At 27.3% G+C, this 27,130-nt stretch overlaps 1 protein-coding gene across 1 annotated transcript in view; it reads left to right on the top strand.

Annotated features, from left to right (window-relative positions):
• Positions 1-27,130, top strand: part of LOC129962213 (agrin-like) — a 282,823-nt gene that overhangs the window by 116,193 nt on the left and 139,500 nt on the right. The window contains exon 4 of the mRNA XM_056075952.1: positions 11,089-11,301. Coding sequence (XP_055931927.1) covers positions 11,089-11,301 — 213 coding nt within the window. The remainder of the gene's footprint in view (positions 1-11,088; positions 11,302-27,130) is intronic.

The raw sequence follows: 27,130 nt of genomic DNA on the forward strand, positions 1-27,130 counted from the left end.
ACTATTATTAAAAATCTCTTTACATCATTGTTATAGTACAGTTTATATGAACAAACAACTATCCTTGTTATTTTTGTTTTACTTCCTTTATGAAAATAACCTTTTATATCATTCTATGTTTTTATTTATTATATTTTCATCTTTTCAAATTTAGAGATCAAAGTTAAATTCAAGTTTTCAATTATTTTGTTAAAAGTTATTGTTGTATTTTACTATACCAAAGAATTGATAATATTTAAGTTACTTGAATAATAATTTCAATATATTTAATAATGTTGAAAGTTACTTCATCAAATGCTAATGCACTTTTTTGAAAAATTTTCTTTGATTATATGAGTTGATTACTTAATTAAATTTGCCTTTTCCTTTTTGAAGCAACGTTAATATATTCTAAATTTTCAAACTATGTGCCTAATTTTATAAAGAAATTATTTCATTAAAATTTTGTAATAGTATTGGATAATTAATTCATTGTTTTGAATTTTCTGTTTTGTTTTTCATAAGTACTATAAATTTTTTTATTAATATGTCTTTAATAATATATATATGAAAATGATAGGGGTGGCAAAAATTGATTCGCAACTAAAATTTATTTTATAAGATACATGTTATCAATTTGAAAATAACGGGTATGGTGTTCCCGAAACTTTCTCGAATAGTCCCTAATAAAGGTCCTTTTCTGCACTCCCCCATAAAACTGTGAACTTTGGGTTGCGCCATAAATGCCTTTCATGGCATTGGTGCACAATAATTGTGAAATGATAGAGTGTGTCTACTATTTTTACTGAATTTTTGTGTGAATATGTATTTCGAATTATTTTTTTCCGAGTAATTGAAACTAAAATTTGGTATAGAATAACAGTGACATAAAACGATCACATAACGGATTTCATTAATATAAATCATTGCATTTACATAAATTCGAAGGTACAGACCGACATCGGTTACTCTTATGGGAGAATTAGTTCAAAATTTGGTAAAAATCTACATTTTAAATGTTATCCAAAAAAACTTTATTTATCTATATATTTACGTTCTGAAGTTATTGAATTCACTTTTTCTTGAACACACAAACATGCAAACTTCCAGTGAATGAATTTATTTTAAATTTTGATAGAAATCTGCAAATTTTGTCTAAATGCAACATATCAAATGGTCCAAAGTGCTTTTGAGTCATTGTATTCATAGACAAATTGGGAGTAATATTGTCAAAATTGTCTTTTTCGAACTCAGGAAGGTTTAAAATAAGAAAACTCGTCAAAATTTCCATCTCGAAATTTTTAATGATTACAATATTGTCTCTATACAACGTATATGCGAGAAGAAAAACAGTATTGGACATAAAATTACTAGACAACACGCAAATATATGAATTTATTCCTTAATAAATAATTAATAATTAAAGATAAATAAAAAAATCGGAATTTTTCCGATTACAAGGAAGTTTAATTACAAGGAAAATTTAATTATTCAAATTTGTTTTTTGGTAAATTGTTTATGGACAAATCTACTCCTGAAAAATAACATTAATATAACAGTTTTCTTTACTTTGTTTAACATTACATCACAAGAAGAATGACACTTCAGTCCACAATCAAGGATATTTGGTAGTCCTTATATGCCTGGATTATGTGGAAATCATTTATGACAATTATGGAAAAAATAGAACATAGATTTCATTACATTAACGTATTTATTTTATATTACGTATTTATTTGAATATGTTAAAAAATATAGAATTAGCGCAAATATTAGACTATTTAGAAACAATTATAAGGAAATGAAGTTTGCGATAGAATTTTATATATATATATATATATATATATATATATATATATATATTCTAATTGATATGATAGTAAACAAAGAAACAACAGTTGTTTTCATAAATTTTAGAATTACCAACCTTCTCTTTAGATGTTTTAAAAAAACGTTTCGGAAAGAAACTGGAGAGAGAGAGAGTGGTCTCTTCAAAACTTTCTCGCATACTCACTACTAAAGGTATCATTCCAGAGAACACCTTGCATTGACATACTATAATTAAGAAATATTAAATTTTAGCTTGAATTTGGCATTTTTACAGAATCTATCGTGTCATTCTTGGAGAGTTATTTGGCTATTAATTCCTTGCATGCTGTTAATAGTATTCAAAAATGGAATTTGTGCTTTAGATGCGTTCTTTCCAACCAACTGAAACAAAAATTTGACACAAAATTAAAATTATAGTTACGAATATCAATATCAAATTTGATATTTGTAATCACATATCAAATTTGATACATTCACATATCAAATTTGATACGTTTTAGTCGTTGTGACTTTTAGTTAATTGCATTTATATGTTTCTAAAATTACATAACCATAGACGGTCAATCTCCAGTTGGATTTGACTCAAAATTTATGAGGTGTCTGAAGTATAGACTGTAGATGTTAAATTTGTATATTGCAATTTTACCTATCTAGCTATCTTCGTTTTGTGGACAGATTGACCTTCTCTGAGAGGATTTTGCTGAAAATGTGATAGAAATATACAAAGACAATACACTAAATTTTATTTAAATTTTGTTTTAGATCAAAGTGTTTTTATTAATCTTTGTGATAGACAAATACATTGACATTTTCAAAAAAATGTGAATTCGAATTCAGGAAAGTTTAAAACATAGAACCAAAATTCGAAGTTCGAAGTTTTTGTCGATTATTATACTTTTTTTGTACTATGTATATGAGTAAGTAAAAATATTATCTGCAATGATGAGATAAAAATATTTATATAATATTTTGTTCAAGATTTCTTTCTTTCCCTCTCATTTAGAAATGCACTATATTTTAATAGATAATGTTCATACCGATTTAAACCGTAATAAAATAATGCTTTCTGAGAAAAATAATTATTTTTAAAGAATGAAATGTCTCTGTCTTTTATGTGGTTATTGCAAATGACTATCATTTTAACTTCAATGGTTCGATGAAATATTCTCTATCTTCAACTCCGGTGGAATTTAGGATTTATTCTATTATCATTTGAATTTAAAGTTACTTTTTCAATTAAAACGGGTTGATACTCAAAAATAAAAATAACTGTTAATAACTATCAAATTTTTGAAACGTATCAAAATTTATATTTGGCTTTAAAATGTTTTCTAGTTTATAAAATACAGGTTATCGATATACGAATTGAATGAATTACAGAAAACCGATAAACAAATCAAGGACAAACGGAGCACTCCTGAGCTGTGTGAACTTATTTCTCCTATCAGCTGCTAAAATTTCAATTATACGTATCGCTGTTCACATCTGCATTGTGAAATAGAAATGATTCGTTTATGTATACAACTCCGGAAAAGAATGCTTAAGTTCAACATAATAATGTTCTAACGTAAAATTTCTTCTACACAATTCCCTTCCTTTAAATTTGGAAATCTGAGAAAAACACTTATTTGATGTTACAAAACGTATGTCTAAGTATACAAAAGTACACGTCTATGCTTAAAATTCGATAGTAGACAAATAACCATAGGACAAATTTTTGCAAGATTTCCCAGAATTTTGCATATGAATTGAGTATCTGAAAATCAGACAGATAACAAAGGGTTTTCTTATTAATTTTGAATGAGAAGGAATAAAATCAATATAACTCTGCGTTTGCCATAATGTTTTTGGTTAAATAAGTTCCTCGTCGTAGAACATCGATTTTATTCAACCCACTCACCCTCCGACTTCCTTTTATTCCTCATGTTCAAATTAGTTCTCAAATATATTAAACTTAAGGTAGTGAACAGAATGGAGGTAAAATTGACGGAGATGATGGCGAAATTTCATGGTACAACATTCATCGAATAATAGAAAATTTATATTGGGGTGGTGTCGGAATTTATTTAAAATAGTATTAAAATGTAAAAAGGTGATACTATTAAAAGAAATTCATCACTTATTTCTAGTCACAAGCCATTCGATTTTCATTATTATGAAATATTATACTCTAAATTTTTAATTTTTAACATTTTGTTTATTAAAGTCTTACAAAATCTGTAAAATTATGCGTTACAAAATGTCAAAAATTTTAAATTTAAAGTTTACTCTTGAAGCATCTATTGATTATGAAGCAACTCCACGGATTGAATCACAATCAAAACTAACAAGGAAATAAATGCCGGCTTTATAGCCGATAACATCGTAAGGAAAAAAAAAAACGCTGACTAAAGATTACAAATATTTCGTTATATGATGATATTATGAAAATATTCTGATATCTTTTACTTAATCAAAACACACGGAACACAAAAATTTACATAAAATGATGCATAAAAAGGTTTTCCTCACATCAAAAGGTAATTTTCGTGTATATTTACTAGGAGATAGCTAAAGAAGTTGTTTCATAACGAAAAGAGGAGATATGGGAAACTGATCTTGTTTCTTTTTCTATTTTATTATTATTATTTTTTTACATATTTTGATGATGTAAATGTTTGGATACAAGATACAAGATCATAGTTTCGGCAATATTATGAAACAAATTTTAAGCTTCTTGGAATTCTAAATGACTCGCAAACTCGATGTCAACATAATAAATTTGTTTATAATATACGTTTTTCTAAATTTGGAGAGAAAATCTCTGGATGAATAAAACATAGGTAGATCTATGAATAAATATATATGACGAAATATTACATTTACTAGTATCTACTTTTCTAAAAAGATGCATTAGTAATAATGTTTGGTTTGGTTTGGATTAATTAGATTAACGTTCCATTTTGAATATACGCATTATCTATTTCGAGATAGAATACGTAATTTTAAACCATGTTCAGTCACTTATTAGAGATTTAGGAAAGAGACTTCGAATTAATATGAATTATTCTGATTTCATAATTCATTCAGAAATTAATTTAAAAAAAAGAACTTTCTGCGTAGAAATGTATAATATAATAATTATAATTAGGTAGAATGCAATATAAGACTGCATCCGGAATAAAGTCTGCATTCTATATTAACTGCCTTCAAATTTAATTTAAATCAATCCTTTCACATGCCTATAAAATATGCGTTTCATATTTTAAAAAGATGAATTATGTTAATAAATATAAGGGCAACGATTATTTTTTTATAGACATAATACGTTATCTCATAAACCTAAAATGTATGACATAAGAAGCTCAAATTTATGTTACAGAATCATTTTATTTTTCTCTGTGGCTGTTGGAAATTTTCGAATTTATTGTAGAAGCAATTACAAAAAAAAAAAAAAAAAAAAAAAAAAAATCACATCACATTTTTTTTAAATTTCTTTTGATTGATATGATTATAAATAGTAAAAATAATCTTTAATTTTCGTTCATTCTACAGTCATCAATTTTTCCATTCCAAGTTTTCTCACTTTTCGAATAGAAAGGAGTTACAGTACACTCCCGATTTTCTGCGGAATTGGGTGGCGCGGTCACCGCGGATAATCCGAAAAAAAATCGCGGATAATCCGAAAAAAGCTAAAAACGGGTATAGCAAAAGAGAAAATAGTTATTCCAAATTTGAAAAATGTACAATAAACAGCCGGAAATGTTTAACTAACGCTTAATATTTTAGTATATCACTCAAAACTAACCTAAAATGCATTTTGTTAATGAAAACAGAAAAGTGTTTTGTACTTACGAGAGAAGTCACGGATACACAGAAAAATTAATACATATGTACTGTTTTAATACTGTAATGTATTATGTAATTACAAAAGCATAACTGTAAAACTACACCTTTTTGAAGAAATCAGTCATTTGTGTTTGCTTCTTGCTTTGGAAGCATTTTCTCTTTGCTTGGAAACAAACAAACAAACAAAAAAAAAAAAAAAAAAACTTAGTGCGGCAGGCGCGGATAATCCGAACCGCGGATAACCCGCCCGCGGATAATCGGGAGTCTACTGTATTTGATATTGATGAAATAAAAATAACTAAATAATCCATTGCATTACTGTGTTTTTTCTCTGTAAATTCGGAATAAAAAAAACGAATTCTAGGAGGTAATATTTATGATAAATTAAATCATAACAAAATACATCCATTCTGGGAAAAACATATAAATTTTTAATATAATAAAAACAGAAGATATGTGTATCAACATTTTTGCAGCGGAAATGCTTCGGCCGCTTGAGTGCCATTTTTAACAATCGTAGTTCCTAATATAATACTTTTAGAATAATTTATAGTTTATTAAAAATAGCAGGAAAACAATTATTTCATGGAAGTCTATATATGGATAATCCCTTATTATTTATTGGAAAATATTTTAGTTTCAGTTAAAGTATTTAATAAAAAAATTATAAAATTCAAATAAATAAATAAAACCCATTTTCTTTATTCGATACGAAACAAAAATGCAATCTTATTAGAAATAGGAATTTTCTATAATTCACTATATAGAAAGAAGAAGAGTTAAATTCATAAATCAAAATTCTCCTTTTGAATTGAAAATAAATAATACACTGCCGCAAAATAATTTTATATTTTTGGTATTTTTCATATATAAAAATGTTTTTTTTTTTAATTTTTAGCAATTTCTTGACTTAAATGTCAAGAAACATATTTAAATTTAACGTTTAAAAATCATCAGAGATATACTTTCTTTTCTGTCAAAAAGGGTATATAAAAGGGTAGAGGAAATGAATGATCGGGAATGAATTTTAGAGCTTTTGCAATGTTATTTAATCATGTTCTAGTAACTTCCTCTTTTTCTTTAGTTTAGTTTTATTAATCTCGTATCTCGTAAATTTAAACCATGATCAGATGACGAAGGAGACACTTGAATCAGCAATACCTTTCTTCTAACTTTTACCAGTGAGAGGATATTTGACCCCGAAGGATTGGGCGTGCAGTAAATCATCTTTGTTTATATTAGGTTTATAAATCCTCTGGCACGATACCAAGACTTTAGTGCCTTTTAGTATTTTGTTATGCATCAGTTTTAGCCATAAAAAGGCAGCTGTTGCAAGACTCGCTCCCCTAAGTGCTTCTTTGTACTCTCTTTTTCTTTACCCATTATCAACTTTATTGGGTTTCCTAAAAGCTTTCTATAGAAAGTCCCAATTCTGTCCCATTTTCTTGTCATATCACCATTACACTCCAGCCCTGCTATTGTGGCATCTCAATATAGATGGCCTCATTTATCCAATCCCTTGCTTCTGAGGAGGTGCGTTTTGTATGATAGATGTACCTTATGGACAGTAGGGGAATCAGACATCTCTCCGATATTAATCTCAAGTTGTACAGTGGGGAGTACGTGGTTTGAAGGGAGGGGAGCGCAAGTCTAAGAGATAAGCACAAATCTCCGGTCGATTTTGCGATCGATCTTTCCAGCGCTCTCATTTAATGATGAGATACTGCCAGCGTCATCTATTGATCCCGCCCCCAATTACTCACACCATCTTGGTAATGAATTAACAGTTCATCTTTTAGACTTAGCTATCTGCACTTATTGGAGAGAGTTTAGTTGGACCATTAAGGATGACCGGGTCTCCTTTTATGAAGGTGGCCATTCGGGGTTGAGGAATGCCAGACGATCATAAATCTCCCTCCCTTATAAATTTCCGATGTAGTTGCCTGAAATTGTGTGAATATTCTTTAGAGTTTATTTAGGTTATAGGACATCAATACTTGTTGGAGAATTGTCTCGGATAATAAGCTACTAGAAGCATTCCCGCCACTAATTTTAAATAGATTCATTTCCTTGAAAAATGTTTTTATTTTTTATTTTTAAAAGTTTTAAATAAGTATATGTATAAAAATGGAGAAAAAGTCTTTATCTTGAATAATTTACACTAGTACGGTTTCTATAGTCGGTAGCTGAGATGAGCGACTTATAATTATTTATCATATAAATATATTTTCTGATAAATAATGAAATTGTACTTTCTGGATTTGCCAAGAATTACAAATGAAATAATAATAAGTAAAATAGAACACATTTTTGAAATTGTATCATTTAAAACTCTTTTTATCATGATTATACATCGATTTTTTTCTTAAGTAGCTCTGATTAAACAGAAATTTAATTGATTGTTTATTGAACTGGACTAATTTTTCTTCATTACTAATTACTTGTAAAAAAAAACGTTTTTTTAAATTGAAATTTGCTAGTTAGCATTTCATTTCTTTATGTAACCCACAAATAAATCAAATATGGATTGTATCTGAAGTTAAAACACAGAAATTGAATATTATTCAATATTCGTCTTCAAAAACCTCATTTTCTTAGTATTGTCGGAGGACGAGGAGTCACATTTGACCAAAATCAGACTCCTCACAGAAAAAATCCTTGGATTGAGTCCCTGGAGGGTTACCCTTGTTAAAGTTTTCAGGTCTTATTCTTTATTTCCTTTTTATTTACATTTAATTAGTTTTAGCTTTTGAACTTAATTTTTATTTATTTCTAATACGGATAAGCGTTTGTGTTTTAAATATAGCAGCATTAGCATAACACAAAAATTTGGGAGCACTAGAACGATTTGATTTGCCCTCTGTCCTAGGTAAAAGATGAAATCTTATTGTAAGTATGGATATCGAAAAAAAAAAAGATTGCGATAAATGACTGAATATTGCTGGGATAATGATAAAATAGAAGTGTTGACGAAATGAACAGATACCTTAAGTTACTGCAGTACTGAAGATATTCATAAGTACTTACAAATTCTTATAAAACATCTGTTTGCGGGAAAATTTAAAATATAAATGACTGTGTGCCATTTCACACACAGAGAAAAATTGTGAATTCATATTTTAGAGATTATGTATAAAAGAAAACATCATTTTTTTTCTTAACCAATATATTTAAATTTCGTGAAATGTAATATTTTCAAATTTAGAGAATTTAAAAAAGATTGAATGCAAGTGAACTACTCATATTTCAGGAGAAAAATGCATTTGATTCATACATACCAAATGATCGGTATATTTTTAATAATGTTTAGAAATATAGTATACAAAAAGGTTAAATCTTTAACGAAATAAATGACAGACTGCAAGTAAAAATAAATTTATCTACGATACCAATTATTTGATATCTGTTTATATACTGTTTTCCATCATATTATATTCGATTCCGCTTATATATACTTATGCTGTTTAAGTAAGTAAAATTATTTTAACTGCTCTTTAAGTAAGTAAAATTAATATGTCGATGAAATGTACATTTTTAAAGACTTCTGCATTTATTTGGAAAAAATTCTGAAGTATATTATTTTTGGTTTTAAAAATAACCAAAATTTGACTGAAATAATGTTTATTTGTTTTATTTTGGAACAGTTTCAATAAATGTATGTAAGGATGCATTTAATCATAAAAAATTAAACAGGTTATAATGAAACAGGTGCATTGTTTTTCATAAATCATATTAGACAACTTGGTAAAATTCACACACAATAAATGGACTCTGTTATGGGGGGCATATAGTTTTTAACTGATTCAAAGAAGAAAGCAGTTTTTCTCCATGAACTCTGCTTTTTGAGATTCAGTTAAACAAAATAACGGAATTTTGGAAATTTTACAGAACACAATATTACGTTATCTAAAAAAAAAAAAAAAAAAACATTTTTTTTTCTCACGTAGTAATTTACGTAATAAATAGTAGAAAAGTATTACACTTTAGCTTTGACCAAAAAATATTAAACTCGTTTTGAATATCAGTGGTTAGTTTGTGTGAACTTAAGATACTCAATTTTCTTTTTGATCTGCAACGGGATGAACATATAACATTTTTTTTCTTGAGATTATGCCATAGACTATCCTTAAAAAAATTCTAAAAGTAAGAAAAGAGTAGCCTACCAAGAAGTTTATAATTGCATCCTCAAGCATCTCACTGATTACATAGGCTTTTTAACTGAATTAATGTTACAATATCATTCTAAACCAGAGGGTGCCAGATAATAAGATATCAGAGTGATTTATCTTTAAATGGTAGGACATCAGTGATTTCCAAATTATATATAAGAGAGACCAGAACAAGTTAACGAGCGGAGTAACATGAAAAATGACTTTAAATTCGTATTACTAAAGCTTCATCACCTTACAAATATTACTAATGCTCAACGCTATTAGCAGTGAAACTTCTCACGGTGAAGTCATTACTACCGTCTCATAGTTCATGTATTTAGATTGACTCAATATAATATTAAAGATCTGTTATATATGATTAATCTGATTTGCAAGGAACTTTTTGCTGCAGATAATTACTTTAGACAATAAATTTTTTGTAATGATTTTTTATCTGTATCATTTCTTTTGAATCTTACCAAAAGATTCAAATAGTCTGTGCAAGTTGACTAGGGTAAATTTATGATCTCGTCTTTTGTTTGTTTACTCTTAGAGATTTATATGAATTTTATACTTATATAATTTCCTTTTGTCTATCTGATCTACAGATTTTTCAGATCATACTATAAAGCTTATAGAGATATCGATAATATTTTTAACAATCACACGTTTGGAGAATATCTGAATTAAGAAAACAAAACAGAAAGCATGACAAAAAAAATTAAAGAAACAAAGGTTCAGGAAGTAAAGAAAAAAATAAGGAAAGGGGGGATTATTAAGAAACAAAAATATTATTCTTAAAATAAATATGAAGTCCGACATTAAGGGTATCAAAAGAAAATCCCACATAAATTAATTTAGCTCCTGCACGATTTGAACGTAATAAAATCTACACATGATGGTACTAGAGATGATCAAGTAGAGATAAAGAAAAAATATATATATTTTATTTTTGATTAAAAAACACTGATGCTTATGTATTTATTAATACAATAATATTTTATTACTTATTATGTAACCTAAAAATAAAAGTTAATTCATCTTGTATCTAGAATATCATATTCCCATACTAACGGAGCAAAATGATATTTTTTTATTATCTTTTAAAAATACCAAAATAATATTTATAATTAAAAAAATTAAAAAATCAAATCCCTCATAATAATATATAATTCCAATTTTATATGCAGCACACAACAATTTACCACGAAAACTGAATTTATTAAGAATTCTCAACTGTCAACATCGTCAATCTGACGAAATCTCCACGATCTTTCAATTCCTTCTTTTCTTTTTTCAGGGGAAAAAGGGACATGTTTTGAGCATGAGTGCGAATACGGAGCTTTGTGTCTCATGAAAAAGCGACGTCCTGTGTGTGAGTGTCCGGAATGTGCGGAGGAATTCGATCCTGTGTGTGGCACCGACGGAATTTCCTACATCAATGAGTGCAAGTTAAATAAAGAGGCCTGTGAGCAAAGGAAGAAGATTGCCGTTGCCTATCAGGGGTTGTGCAGTAAGTGACATTTGACAAGTTTGCTTACTTTCGAATGGAAATTTTTTCTCTTGAGTGTTATTTCAATTTGTAACAAAGGTTTCTCCATTTATCACATCTTTCAAGATAATAAATATAATTTGCCTCACAAAATTGTCAACAAAAATTTTTAAAAATGAATTATAAATGAAATATTTATTAACAGTAAATGAAAGGTATTATGGGTTTAAATAGTTTTTGATCAAGATTCTCTGAATTACTTAAAGAAATTGTTTCTGTTTACTATTTCTGAGGAAAACATTCGTATAAAAAAATTCAGTGACATTTTTTTCCTTATTATTTCAATTTGTAACAAAGGCTTTAAAGTTTTCTCCATTTACGACACTTTTGAAGATGGATAAGAACTATAATTCGCCTCAAAAAGTTATGTTTATTCAACATAAATTGAAAAATAAATGATAAATGAAATATTTTTAAAGAGAAATGAAATAAATTAAGGTTTCATCATATTTCTCTGAACTCCTTCAAGAAATATGATGAAAATTATTTATGTGGAAATATTAGTACAAAAAAGCCATTATAAATATTTCGAACTTCAAAATTTCCCTGCTGAGAATTTATATTAAAGATATATTCATAAATAACCATAATTTCAAAAGTCATTCTTAATATTCAAAGGCTAAACAAGTCTTTCCAGTGATGCGCATCTTTTGACGGAACAAAATTTTCATTTTCTTGAAGTTTTTCAATTAATCTCTCTTTTTATCTCTATATATAAAGATAATGAGAGGGATGAAAGGAACAGTATGAGGCACAGAAATCCCTCTTATCGAATGGTAACTGAGAAACGTAAACAAACCATTGTCCGAATTTTGATCTTCTTCATCGAATAATTGTATAGCTGCAGATAATGAAGGAGCAAAGTATTTACATATATAAAACGCTAGCACACGTGACACATAAATCACGCTTATTAATTCTTGTTGAATGGCAGTAGTCAAATGTAAACAAATCATCATGCGAATTTTAGATAGTTTTATTGAGTGCGTTTACAGTTATATTGAATTCAATGTTTCGCTTAATTAATTAGTGGAATTGAAAATAATGTTATTAGAACTTTTCTGGAGGTGTTTCGCCGTATCAAAAAGTACATTCAGCCAGATGAAAGAAGATATAAAAGAAATCAAGAAATTGGCTTCACACAGACAATTTTATCATACTCAAAAATAGGCTTAACCTATTTTTGAGTATGATAAAATAGTAAATATATAAACTTTATGATTTGCCACCGGACATTAATGTTCATAGCTTCCAAATCAGTTATCTTATAAGAATAATCTTTGTATTAAGTCTCTGAAAATAGGAGCTTTTTAATTATATCAATTTCTTTTCCGTGCAATTTTCCCCTTATTTTTAATAATTGAACAAATTGATATATAAATGATATGATACATTGCTTTAAAACGATATTATAGAATTCAAATTCATCCATTAGAACATTTAACTGCGTGATTTTATCAAGTATTAAGATTTTCATATAAGCTTCTATTTCATACTCTATAAAAAAAGAATTTTGTGTGTGAATAAGCTCGTCACCAAAATCGGCTAATTTATTAAATTTCTAAAAATATTTTTTATGATAATTGTGTAACAACGTAAAAAAATATTTTGTTTAAATGGAGTTTGTATCAATGAAGTGAAAGCAGGCTTAGTAATTGTCATATTTGAGTCATAGTCTGTTCGATATACCTGAATACATGATTGTTAACATATAATCCTTAATTGATTATATTTATACCCTCGGTATTTTTCTTTAAAAAAAACGCAAAAATAATTTACCATCTCTCTAATTATCATAAAAAGTAAGGAAACTAAGACCAAAGAGATTTTAATTACTTAGGTAAAGGAAATCTAAAATACCTGGAGGTGAATAATTTTTTTAATTAATCGGATATTGAAAACTATAGTATTAACTAAATACCAGTTTTAAAATTAGTTTGGTATAGGGTAAAAGTTTATGTGGTACTTATTTACTTTTGCGTCCTTTTATTTCCTTAGAGACTTTCAAATTTTGTAGAAAATGCCAAGATAATGGGTTTAGTTTGATGATTTTCAGATTACGCCAAAATGACCTAGTTCCATTATACACAAAATACCAAGATAGTTGCAATCCCAAATTTATATTGTAATTTGTATGTGGTTATTCCATTCAAAAATTATGAATTTATTATGTAATAGTCCAATGAAGCCGAAATTCCAAGCTCTTTTATAGATGATATATCATAATGATAGATTTTTACAGATTTATTTTGAGATTTTCAAGTTAATCTAAGATTTTCAAGATAATGGTTTAATTGAGGATTATCAAATAACGTCATGATCACCAACGTCAAACCTTACAACGGCTTACAACTTTGATGATTTAAGGAGAGAACCGTAAAATAAGCATATACTGTTTACATATTCATCAACATTACTTTCAGAACGTAGAAAAAACAATATTACTATCTGTAACAGAGCTGACTGCATTATCGCTTCAATAATTTCGCATTAGTGTTGTTCTTTTCCTGTGTTTCATTTGCCGTAACATTTTACTTCTCCTTCATAAGATTTTGATAATATACAGTAACAAGGAGTAAACACTATAACTTAGGCACACAAAAATGGAAATTTATTTGTGATATGTTCGTGCCTTTTTTGCAAAATCTCAGGTTCAATTGATTAGTGAGCAAAGAAGTAGGGAATCTACAATTAGGGAAAGGAATTTTTAATAGCATTAAAAATTACATCCTTTAACGTGACAGATAAAAATAAAATCCATAGTTGAACACATGAAGAATCAGAAATTTAATTAAATGAGTCTTGTTGCATCTTGCTTCGTAAATTATTTTTCGGTCTTTATTTTTTAACTAAACTACCTTGGTAACCAGATTACTCCTCAGGAATCGTGGTTATATTTAATTTTTTTCAATTAAATTCATTAAATATAACTTCACGTTCATGATTCCGTCTAATTGTCAAGCCTAACAGTCGTTTTATTTTAATCGTTTTATATATATATTGCACACTGCATGAACATTTCTAATGGCGACCATTCCCCTTGACATCATACAAAAAGTAAATATTTGGTTCATTCATTTTCTAACTTCACTTTTTAGTTTCTCTTATAAACTAAGCAGAATTAAACAGAAATCTTCCACTTCAGCTGGTAACAATGGAAACCAATTGAATATTTAATAAAGTTAAATATTAAGTATTATTAAAATATTCAGACTGAATTCCAAGGCAGCAATGAACTCTATTGTTGAAGAAAGTTAATTTCGAAAAATCAAGAGAAATTTAAATATTATATTGCTAATTGACAATATCTTTTAAACTGTTATCATTAAAAATAGAATTCTTTAAATGTTAAATCAATACGAAATTTGTTTTTTTAAAGAAATTTTTTCAGAAGTTATCGCAGATAAAAACTCAGAAATTCAGGTTTGTTTTCTACTGATTAAATTAATTATTGAAATTTCAAAAAAAAAAAAAAATCTTTTTGAAATATACGTTTCCACCTTCCAAGGGATATAAGTAATATACTTTGCAGTGCAAGGTAAAACGACCTGGGCTGTAATGTACCAATATACAGATACACTCACTCTCACACACGCATACACACACATTCCTTTTTTTTATTATAGAGATTTATTGTTTCGTCTAAAAATCGCGCTAAGACAGCAGCTCTTCCTTATAATGAATTATTTTATATTTTTCTTTTTCATATAAATCAATAATTGAAATAACACTGCTAAATGTGTAATTGCAAGAAAAAAATCAATATGCCATTTTCAAATGACTGCTAATGTGTTTACTTGAAAAGCACAGATTAGCTACATAACGTCAGCTCTAAGTAGCGATTATATTAGTAAGAATTTATTTAATACATGGAGAATTCAACTCAAACAGTGCTGATAATGCAATAAGTAGCTTGTCATAAATTAAAGTATTTGGTGGCAGTGAATAACATCAACAGTTCTTCATAATACCAGTTGACTTATTCATTGAATAACTCCTTAATTCTGCTAATTAATTTTCAAATATTATGCATTTAATTTTCACATATTTTCCAGGAAACATATTATCACGTTATATGTTGAATGACCTCAATCTTAACCGTGCGTGATTATTTCGTTTGAAATAATCACGCACCGTCTCGCAGTTTCTTTCCATTACTTAATGCAATTAATTTTTCTAATCTTTTAGTTGATAAACTTCAAAATAAATAGCTCTAATTAACAGAAATTACATTATATTATAAAAACTATGAATTGTTTGAGCATGCAAAATATTTGTAAACGTAATTTTCCATACTCTGCTGTAATAAAAAAAATTATTTTAGTAGAAAATGATAAATTAAGAAAAACATACCTTTCAAAAACATTATATCTTTGAAATTTCTTGATGAATTTCGTACTCGTAGAATTTTTCAAAATATCTCATTGTGGTTTCTCATTAAAAATCAAGCAGCCGGAATTGCAAAATTTTAATTAGAATTTAGTAACACAAAAGAAAGTAATTAATTTTAACAAATAACGATTTAAGTTTTGAATAAAGTCATTTTCAACTAGTTATAATTGAAATTAACTTTTAGCTTAAATTGGAATTTTTTGTAATAAGTAAAAAGCTTATATTTTTTCTGAGATGTTTTATTGCGTGTAAAGAAACTTCAGATGACAAGAAGTGATTATTGATTGCGATCTAATTGATTAGATTTTACACTACGTGTTCAAAAATCCTTAGTATAATTAATTATTGGAAGAAATTAAAGTACATTTAATTAAGCACATTTATTATGTATCTAACCCCTGAATTGTAGCTTCTAGCGTGAAAGTACATACCTGAGTTATGAAAAATTGCTGATTTTTTTTTTTTTTAAAGGGCGTCAATTACTCCATATAAAAAAATTAGAAAGTTTATATAAGCAGCATATTTGAATCAAATTACTCACCAGTTTTATAAGATTATTCAAATAACAATTTAATTAATTCATCGTTTAAAGACATTTAGAGAGCAAATTTATTCTCTGAACTGGACTTTACAGTTTATTAAATGTTTTAGGATTTACAGAGAAATGAAACTAATACAATTTTAAAAGCGTCGCAGCCCATTTGAGACGCATTAAAATGATTTCAAAATTCCCTGTAAATATTGCCTTAATTTCTAAAAATATACCTTATTTTACCCTTTGCGGGCTTACTTTCTATATGAATTTTAAACTCAAACAAAAAAGTGAAAATAACCTGTTTAGACCTACAGTACATAGGTTAAATTTTGGGAAGATTGCACTTATCTTTTCGATTTTGGGGGTGTTCCATCACCTGGAACACTGCGCTGATAGAGTTCTGAAAAGTGAGACTATGTGAGCATTGCAATATAGCTTGAAAATGAGAAAAATCTCTAGAATTTAAAATTAAAAAAAAAAATCGTTATACTTGTAGCAGATTTAGATGATCGAAGGCGTACCACAAGGACGCATGCTCAGATTCGCTACTGGAGGGAAATTTTAAAGTATTTTTGGTATTTCAGGAAAACTTAGTCGATTTCTCAGTGGCATTTTCAATACAATTAATTTACAAAAAAAATCTACAGCTATATTTAAAATAGAAAATAATCTATAATATATGCATGTAATTAAAAATATTTACACTATTACATAAAATGAACGGTAGTGAAACTCATGCATGCAGGAAACTTCATGCTTTTTTTAAGTAAAAATGACTAAGGCTACTGATTAAAAAGAAAAGAAAACCTCAAGACTTTGAGCTCATAGCAAGAGCTGGTCATTTCCAAGAAATCTGACCCTTCCAAACACTATTCCTTGATTTGAGTTCTCTTCCCAATAAAAATTGAGAAGATCAGGAAATGAAGACACGCGTGTTCTCTTTCCGATATAGTGTAAAGCCGAGTAACACTATCGGCGCAGTATTCCAACTGATGGAATAACTAAATTTATCCAGTGATTATATTTTCAGTATAAAAAATTTAAAACAAACATATAATAAATAGTTTTAAGTTACAGCTAACAAAATAACATTGAAATTATTTTTCTATTTTTTTAATTTTTAATATAAAAAATTTAACAAAATCTCCTTGAAAAAAATAGGCTTTTACATAACGGGCTACAGATAAAAATTATGGATCCGCTTGATTTGAATTGTCATTTATTATTAAAACGAAAGTTTAAAAGTTTATACTACTGAAAAACTTTCCATTTTTCTTGTTTACGCCGCTTGTTACGTTTCATATATCCTTGAATGGCATAAAATTATATTTATTATATCATACGTGAAATATTATACTTATTATAATATATAATTATTGTTTATTGAATTCATACCACTTTTTTCATAAGAAAAATTATTTGCTAAAAAATTATCGTTTTGCTCTTATTTTAATACATACTCACTTAATTCAATCTGAATTGGTTTTTTTAGGCAAAAAATATTATATCTTTCTAAACTGTCTTATTGGTAGTATTAAATGATGTTAGGGCATACTAAATATATCTCATGTTAATGTAAAACCTTCTAAAATTATTCCTGAAAATCTATACATTGGATAAACCAATATATAAATATAAATCAATGGAATATAAGAATATTAAGAAGTTGCATCTTCGATTTAGCCTAAAGGTAAATTGTTATTACCACTGAGTAGTGATAGTCATGTTATCAAAGACATAACAACATTAGCAAAAGAAGAAAAAAAAATACCAAAATATATTTTTAAAAAAATCATCATGATCATTTTCAATTGCTTGAATTAGCCAACCAAAATTATTATATCTGAATCTTGCTTACTTTGTTCAGATAGCATCATAGCATTCAAATATTTGAAAACGATTCGTAACGTAATTTTAACTAATAGATCATATGGTTTCGCTACAATGCATAATCCATATTAAAATTCGTAACATGTAAGCTCTACGCTAATAATTAATTATTCTTAGTCAACTTAACTGTTATTAAGCTGAAAATGTTGTTGAGTTCTGAAGGCTTTTACCGGCCACATAATGTCCCTTACTATGGAAATTATGTCCCATCGATTTCAAGGAGTACTTCGGAAACGTACCATTACTATAACCAACATGGAAGCGAGAACCAAACATCATACCCGAAGCTTCTTTATACCGTATGTGGGGGTGCTTACAATTGGAGGTTTTCTACTACATCAAACTAAATACATTAAGCGAAATCTAGATTTATTGACAATAAGCAAAACAAAAAAACATGTATTTTACTATTAAAAATTAGATTTAAGGAAGATATGACAAAGAAAATTCAAATTTCTTGATTATACTGCTAAATTTTCAAACCTTGTAATAGAAAAGAGAAGCACTTGAAAGCAAAAAAATATATTCTATCATACAGCTTCAAATAATTATAAAATATATGAATATAAGAACTAATACAAAGTTCTATTAAATCCAGGGAAATAAAAAGAAATTGTGGAAATCTCACAACTTTTTTGAAAATAATTTCTTTAATATCTATCAAAAGAATTCAATTTCTGAGAATAACACTTTTAAATTAATTTTTAAAAATAAAAAGCTACAAATGTTAATCATAGACAGTGGAATTCCAAATATTATCAATTTATAAGTTGCTTCAACTGCTGGTTGTTTACTCACTCACTTGAGCCAAGCGGAAGTGTATGAACTTATATAAAATATGCAAACTAATATAAAGTTTTATTAAATTCAAAGGAAAATGTAGAAATCTCGCAATTTATTTTTGAAACTAATTTGTTTAACACCTCACAAAATGATTAATTTTCTGAGAATATTATTTCTAAGTCAATTTAAAAAAATAAAAACCTACACATATTAATCAGAAACACTGAAATTCCAAATATTATTCATTTATAAGTTGCTTCAACTGCTGGTTGTTTACTCACGCTTGAGCCAAGCAGAAATTTATAAAATTAATTATCCCTACAAAATAATCGATACAACATTCGTATAGCACATTATATTATTATTTTCTAAACATTTAAAGGATGAAAGTTTGAAAGTTTAATATGAGTTTGGTTCAAAATTTCAGTAACTACATATGTAAACAAGCCTGAGCACAATATTAAAATTTCGCATTTTAGTTGGATGAAATGGAAAAAAGAATAAAGTCTAGAATTCTGAATCTCTCAAAAACAGAAAAAATGTAAAGCACCAGAAGGGAAATGAAAAATGTTAAGTGTTTGGTTGACGACACAAGGCTGCATTTTTTTAACTCAAAACCTCAAAAATAATATGAAACCATTCTGTTCTCTTCGGATTCGCTTCCTAGAAATTTAGTTTCGTAATTTTCTATACCACGTGACCTGAAATGTCAAAATGTCAAAAGATAACTTGAAGTTGCCCTGGGATACATATATTTTTAGAAATATGCCTCCCAAACCACTTCTTAGAGGGTTTTTTTTTATTTATAGGGAGAGAAACAGTAAACATTCTGAATAGTGATAGAATATATATATGCATTATATACAAAAATGCAGCGTTATCTTCATCTTTTTAAATAAAATATTGGAAATGTACATAAAAATTTTTAAATATAAATATTAGATTCGTTTTTGTTTTAGAGATCTTATTTTAGGTAACATGAATATTTATATGAAAAGAAAGAGAAGTTAATATAAAATGCTGCACATTTTCAAAATTTTGTAATTTAATATGAAGAAAAGATTTCTTATTTTACTTTTTCTTTAATAAACACTGTATTTTCTGAGTGATTTTATTATTTTTTTCATAAATTAAAAATAAGCCACTCATATAAAAAGTTTTTTTTTATGAAAGTGGAGTTAGTTTTCCATCTATTCTTTTTTAAATAATAATTTTTAGATTTCGTATAAAGTCTTCAAGTATTAAGACATTTCTTTCTAAATAATTTTACAATATTATGTTCCGCTGCATTAAATAGGTTTAAACAATCTTAATAAAAATCAATTTTGTTAAGTCGTAATTTAGAAATTAATTCAATGTTTATTACATGATAATTAAAAAATTATTCATACATTATATTCATAATTAATAATTTTTTTGCATTAAAATCTTTGTTATATCTTAAAATGTTAGAATTAATTATATATTTTCATGAATTAACTAATACGCATAATCATAAATGTTTTTAATCTAAACAAAAAATCAGTAGATTTAAAAAAAAGGAGATACCCCAAAATTAATGCAAGATTTGAATTTGCCACCATTTCCTGCAGTAAAATGTTGACAACCCAATTAAAAAAAACATTTGGCAGCTGATAGTTTAGGATTAGTAATAATAGATCGTTACACGATAGAACAATGTGTTAACGCAAGATTTCATTTAAATAAAAAAATAACGCAGATTTTTCTTTAAATTGTTATATTTTTACTGAATTATAAGTCCAAAGAATAATATGTATGGAATAACACATAGTGTAAATGGCTTCCACGGCTTAGCTGACACATACGCACTTTTTTACCAAAATTTCACATGCCCATTTTGCATGAATGTGGCTGAATTTCATTGATGTAACTTTGAATTTCCTCTTTCAATCCACGTGTGCTTGTGGGTTTGTTGCCGTAGGCTTTTGCCTTCACCCCTCCCCCCATAAAAAGAAATCCAGTGATGCTAAATCACACGATCTAAGGGGACTTTCTTTATTTTTGTAATATTATTTAACAACGAAAACCCGTTGTTCTGTCGTGTAGCGCTTCGTTTTTAACAACCCTTAACTATCAGCTGTAAATGGTTTTCTGTCATATGGTCATAACTATCAGCTGTCATATGGTTGTCAATACTTTATTGCATAATTTTCTGGCAAATTCAAATTCAAATCTTGCGTTAATTTTGGAACATCCGGTATGAAGTATTAACAAACACAATAAATACTTGTTTTATTAGCATTACAAATTTTGTATTGCTTATATTGTAAATTTTTCTATTCCTATTTAGTATTACCTATTTGCATCAATCTATCAGGCTTATTTGAAAAAAACTTTTTTACAGATAAGATTGACGTCTTTCCGAATTATGGATATAACAATGTGAAGTAATAGTAAATACAATAAATAGTAGATTCTGTTAGCATTAAAATTTTGTATTGCTCGGAAGTACTTTTACACTTAAATTTAACTTACTTTTCGAACTTAAATAAATGACATTAATCAATAGCTTTACGAACAATTCGAAAAGTACCTTTCAATTCAAATTGCACCACATTTATCGTTTTCAGTTTTATGCACATTTCATAATTATGATTTTAATTTCTTTATTATGCAGGTGTTTTTATTGCTGTTTGTTTACTTTTTTATACAATTCTAAGTAATAAAGGATAGCAAGTATTGATTGCAAGCAATTGAATGAAGATTATTGCTTTTTTTCCTTAAGTAATCGTTTAGTTTGCCTTTGGCAATACGTGTCATAAAAATGTAAATGCTAAACAAGGAATAGAAAAAAAATAATAAATAAAAAAACATTCTAAATTGTATTTATATCACTGAAGGAAATAAAAAAAAATAAAATTTTATTGTAATTGATTTTTTTTTTGTTTCCCAGAAATTTTTATGTTTAATACACAAGTGTTTGTGATTATAACGGCTAAATCAATTAAAAAGTTATAATTAATTTTCCCACCACAACAGTTTAAAAATCTTTTCTTTTTCGTTTTATTTTGTCATATTAATATTCAACTGAGTTTTAAGATTTAATTAAAATTAAATGCTTTGTTTGATTTGTTGGGAAAATTTCCTTTAATAACTTCAGCTGCGTTACTGTTTCAAAGAAATGCTATTAATTCGATATTCTTCTGTTATTACCTGTTGGGTTCGATTATTACCTGTTCTTTCTTTCAGAAATAAAAGTCTTTTCTTTTTTTACATTTATTTATTCAAGTTATAAAAGCTTTTAAGGCTTTTTTCTATCTTTTGAACATAATTTTTTACAGTATATATTCAAAAAGACATAACGTAAACAATTTAATGACTTCTTAATCAAATATTTAAGACGGGTTCTTTGAAAATTAATGTACACACATAAAAATTTAATAATTATATCTTGTTCTTAAGTAAACTGTTTTGATTTAATACTTCCTTGGGCATAATAAGTGAGAATTTATGGAGAATCTTTATCCTTTCTTCACATTTATCATAGTTGCATTAATAACATAAATAATAATGTTTGTTTTTTTTCCTGTTTTTTGAGTTTTTATTTCCTATAATTTCAATACGTTTTATTGTATTTGCGAACCTATTTGACACTTTTATCTCAATTATAATTTTTTAAAAATTGATGGAAGATAGGTAGAAATCATTATAAATACTTGTTCCTCAATCAATACAGTTTAAATATATCATTAAAATAATCATTGGTATGAAAAATTTTAGTTTAATATATCCTAATAAAATTTTAATAATATTGATAGTATCTTTTTTAAATCTGTCTTTATTTATTATTGACCAATTTGACATTTTATTCCAATGTTCAGTTTCTAATAGAAATTCTCTATAAATGTTGAGGATTCTTATTATTTAAGAATTTCAAGGAAAAAGGCACTAAAGGAAACTATTAAAATAATCATTATATTTATATGTGTTTGTGTGTGCGCGCGTGTGCGTGCGTGAGTGCGCGCGTGTGTGTGTGTTCTATCTGTGAGATGTGTGAAAGAGCCCACCCCCCTGGTGTTATCTTCATATGAGTTATGTAGAAGTCAGACACCTGCCCTAGGGTGCTCAGGGGTCCTTACCCTTTAGAAGCTATTGCACCACTCTTTCAGTTGTAATGCGGACACAATATCAGAATATATATTTTACTCAGTTCGGTGTAAAATTGATATAAAAATGTATTATGTAGAATTAAGAAACAAAATAAATATATACAGCACACATTAACCTTTAAAATATATATATATATATATATATATATAAACATAAATTTGGCATGTTCGACCCTTTTTCTTGCTAAATGTGATAGTTTAAAAGTTCTGCAAGAAAATAAATCATTGCTGTTTTATTACTTTGTTTTTCCCCTCTAACACTTCATTGCTAATAATTATTAAATGTAAATTAATTCCCTACCTTTCCATTTTTGTTATAGAAAAAAATTAATATAGTTTAGGTTTTATCTAAGGTTTATTTGTATTTAAGATTTTTGTTCATCTTTGAACACTAAGTAAACCTGAGTGGTGCAAAGTTAATAATGTTTATAATAACTATTACATAAGGAATAATGAAGATTACAGAAAGCAGTTTAATTACTAATAGTCTTTTCTGAACTTTTATTCCTCATCAAGCTGAGAGTTTAAAATATGTTATATTAGAAACATGGTAGCACATTTATGATTTCAAAGAATATACATTAATGAAAAATGTGTGTATATATTAACCTAAATTATGAATTTATATGTATACAGAGAGTTAGTTATTCACAGTTAAGCAGATTCATAGACTAAACTTTAGCGAAACATTTAATACGTAAACATTAAATACTTCAAATCCCTTAAATAAATGGAATAACAGTATCAATATTTTAATACAGTAAATAAAAGCTGATCCTCTAATGCTTAGAGTAGAATGTCATAAACATCTGCAAGTTTTCGTAGTCCTATATTTACATAAGCGGGGTCGCTATTTTATAATTTGTTTGACATTCTCAGAATTTCACTTGATAATTAAACAAAAATATTTTTAAGCATCACTGTGGATGGGGTTGTTTGAAAATTTAATTTGGAAACGTCATATTCATTTTCTAGATATGTGTATAAAATTTATAGAAAATACTAAATTTAATTATATTTAAAAATTGCATGGATCTACATTTTTTTATCGCTTAGTAACTAATTAATTCTCCTGAAAAATTTAATATGCAATCATCAAGTTGGGACAAACCACAAAAATGTATTGAATTATGAAACATAGGGGAGAAAAACATTAAACATCATTATTTTCATAAAGGTAAATATTTAACAGATATCCATCAGATTGAATACAGTTTAGCTTACCCTAATTTGTTATCTTGTAATTTGCAAGCTTATTTTTCTATTTATTTTTTTACCTATTAGACGAAGGGGAAATAATCAATGCTAACAAATAAATAAAAAAATTGCACATTTTTTTTAAAATTTTCAATAAAATCATTTATTTATATATATATGATTATCAGTATGTTTTTCTTTAAGTGAAGTAGATAAATTAAAAACGGTTATGAAATTTATTTCTTGCATGTAGTGCAGTTTTAAATAGAACAAAAGTATGTTAAATCAAATAATTTTACTTGTTTTTCTCCTTTAACATATTAATATTTTCATCTATATATGTACTTATTTAATAAAAAAAAAAGTCATCATTTAGACTCGACATCAAGAAAGACTCGAAAGACATCAAAAGACATCAAGAAAGACTCGAGCCATCGACATTTTTAACATATTTTTGAAAAACAGAAACGCGTATGATTGGTCAAACAGCTTATTGAACAAAAAATTCTGAAGGCTAGCTTTGTTAACATTGCTATCAGAAATCAGCATTCTCATCAAAAACAACATCCTTTTGAAATTTTCAGATAGTATACACGGAATTTGCTTTACATTTCTAGATTCAACAAGATTCAGGGCCACACCAAAAACGATCATTTATTGAAGATATTACAGAACTGCGGTAGCCTAATGGTAAGGCATCGGCCTTGGAGATAGAATATACGCTAATCTGACATTGTTTTCTAAATTTCCTCCTTCAAGATTGCTGGAGAATTTTTTAAGGGCTCGGGTATCATCCTCGACATCTGATCGAAACTCAAATGATAAAGCCCATTCTAAAAAGTGGTGTTCCCACCCTGGTGTTTCTTTCCAACGGGATAATTGAACTAAGTTACTAAAAATATCGAAAACGACGCCCTAAAGTCAGGGCACCTTCTACGTACAAGAATGGGAACAAATTTTATTTGGTTTCTTTTGTGATGTTGCATTTAAAATATTTATGAAATTTTTATTGCACTTAGGAACTGTTTGCATTTAACCTGTCATATATAATGAAGAGACTCGCATCATTTATTTAACTTAACATTTGTAATCTTGAGAACTGCCTTTAAATCAACCACAAAAATTAAATAAAAACAGCAAACCCAAATAACCCAAAGGTTGTCTGACACTATAAAACTGCTTTTTTCTTATGAAATAAAGTATAGTATCGTTAGAAAATTTGCTTACATTTTGCAAATTGTAGGTAGTTGCATTTTTACAACAAATGTAACGATAAATATATCAAAATATATATCTCCTTGTTTCTAATAAAACATTCTGAACATAATGAATATAAATATTTTTCATTTAGCAATGTCGTTAAATTCTGAAATCTTACGTCAACTAAAAAAAAAAATTAGGCTGAAAAGAAATAAATCCAATCAAGTTCCACCAAGTTTATAACGAAAAAAAAAGTCTTTTTTAACCCTGTAAACTGTAAAAAATCTTCTTTAACACTTTCATTCCCTAAGAATTCACTGGAACATTCTTCATTAAGTACTGAAAACAAGCTTTCTCTCAACCTTTCCAAATGCCTTCTTTAGTTATTTTCCCTTTTTTTTAATTAACAGTTGCAAATAGTTGCAAAGATTAGTTTTTTTTCTCACAGTTAAAGCTTTTTACAATTGTTCTTTTTTTATGCTTGCGTGTGTCCCGATTCATTGAGAATTGTACATTAGTTATAAATGTTTGAATAAAGGAACAGAATAATTCTTTTCAGGACATCTGTAATGCAGTTTTCCTTCGAGATTCCTAAAAACACGATAATGATTAGTTTTGAAATGAGGATACTTCTATCCATTTGGAATTTTTGCCTTCATTAATTACTTATCCTTTTAAATCACGTGCCAAGGGAGATTGTCTTCGATTAATTTGAATGGAAAAGATGTTTATTTTTTTTCGCGTTTTTTTTCCTTACTTTATTTGAATCCTTCAATTACTTTCTTTTTGTTTTGAAATTTTGTGGAAAGGATTTAAGTTTGTTTGATGGTTTAATATGTCGTAGAAACTAGCTAAGAAAAGTAATTACTTTAAGACAATCTTATTTGAATGACATTTAAAGTTTTGAACGCAGCTTCATTGCTTACAAATGGCAAAATAATATTTCATTGTTTTGTTTAAATTCTTTAATATTGCAGTAAATGCGAGTTATTTCTTCTAGAATTGCTTCAATTAAAAGGGCTTAGATCAGATTCTTTTTTTCAAATTCAATGTTTTTATTTTAAACCGCAAATAATTGCAGAAATATTTTAGATTTCTTTAAAAGTTGAACAATGATTTAATTTATTTATAGATTCGATAAATTTAATATTATCTTCTTAAGAATTCTTTTACTGAATATCAATCATTTAAAAAGATTATAAATAAGTATATAACTTTAAGTAATAGGGATTGTTTTCTGTATTCCAATTAAACCTTTATTTTGGGAAGGGGGGGGCTTAACCAATGCCAAATATATTATTTTTTATCAGTTTGCCTTCTTTATATAATCTAGCATTATATGAAAAAATAAGTTTTGAATTGGATACTAGAATCAGTATTGTGGGGGTTGAGGTTCGAACTCGCAACGTTAGGGTTCGTAGCCGAGTAACAAAGCCACTAGACAAAAGTGTACACTCTTCTCCGGAGGTTGTTATCTGACTTATAATGTTACCACCACAAGTATAGTGAAAGATTTCAATTATAAATTAATTTCATTTGAAATAATGATCTCAGTCAAGAAATTTTACGCATAATGAAAAATGATGCAATATTATATTTATTTTAAAAATGAAAACGAGAGTAAAATATAGCGAATTTCATGAACATAATCACTACGTATTTT

This window comes from Argiope bruennichi, chromosome 2 (assembly GCF_947563725.1).
Source record: "Argiope bruennichi chromosome 2, qqArgBrue1.1, whole genome shotgun sequence".
NCBI lineage: Eukaryota > Metazoa > Arthropoda > Arachnida > Araneae > Araneidae > Argiope > Argiope bruennichi.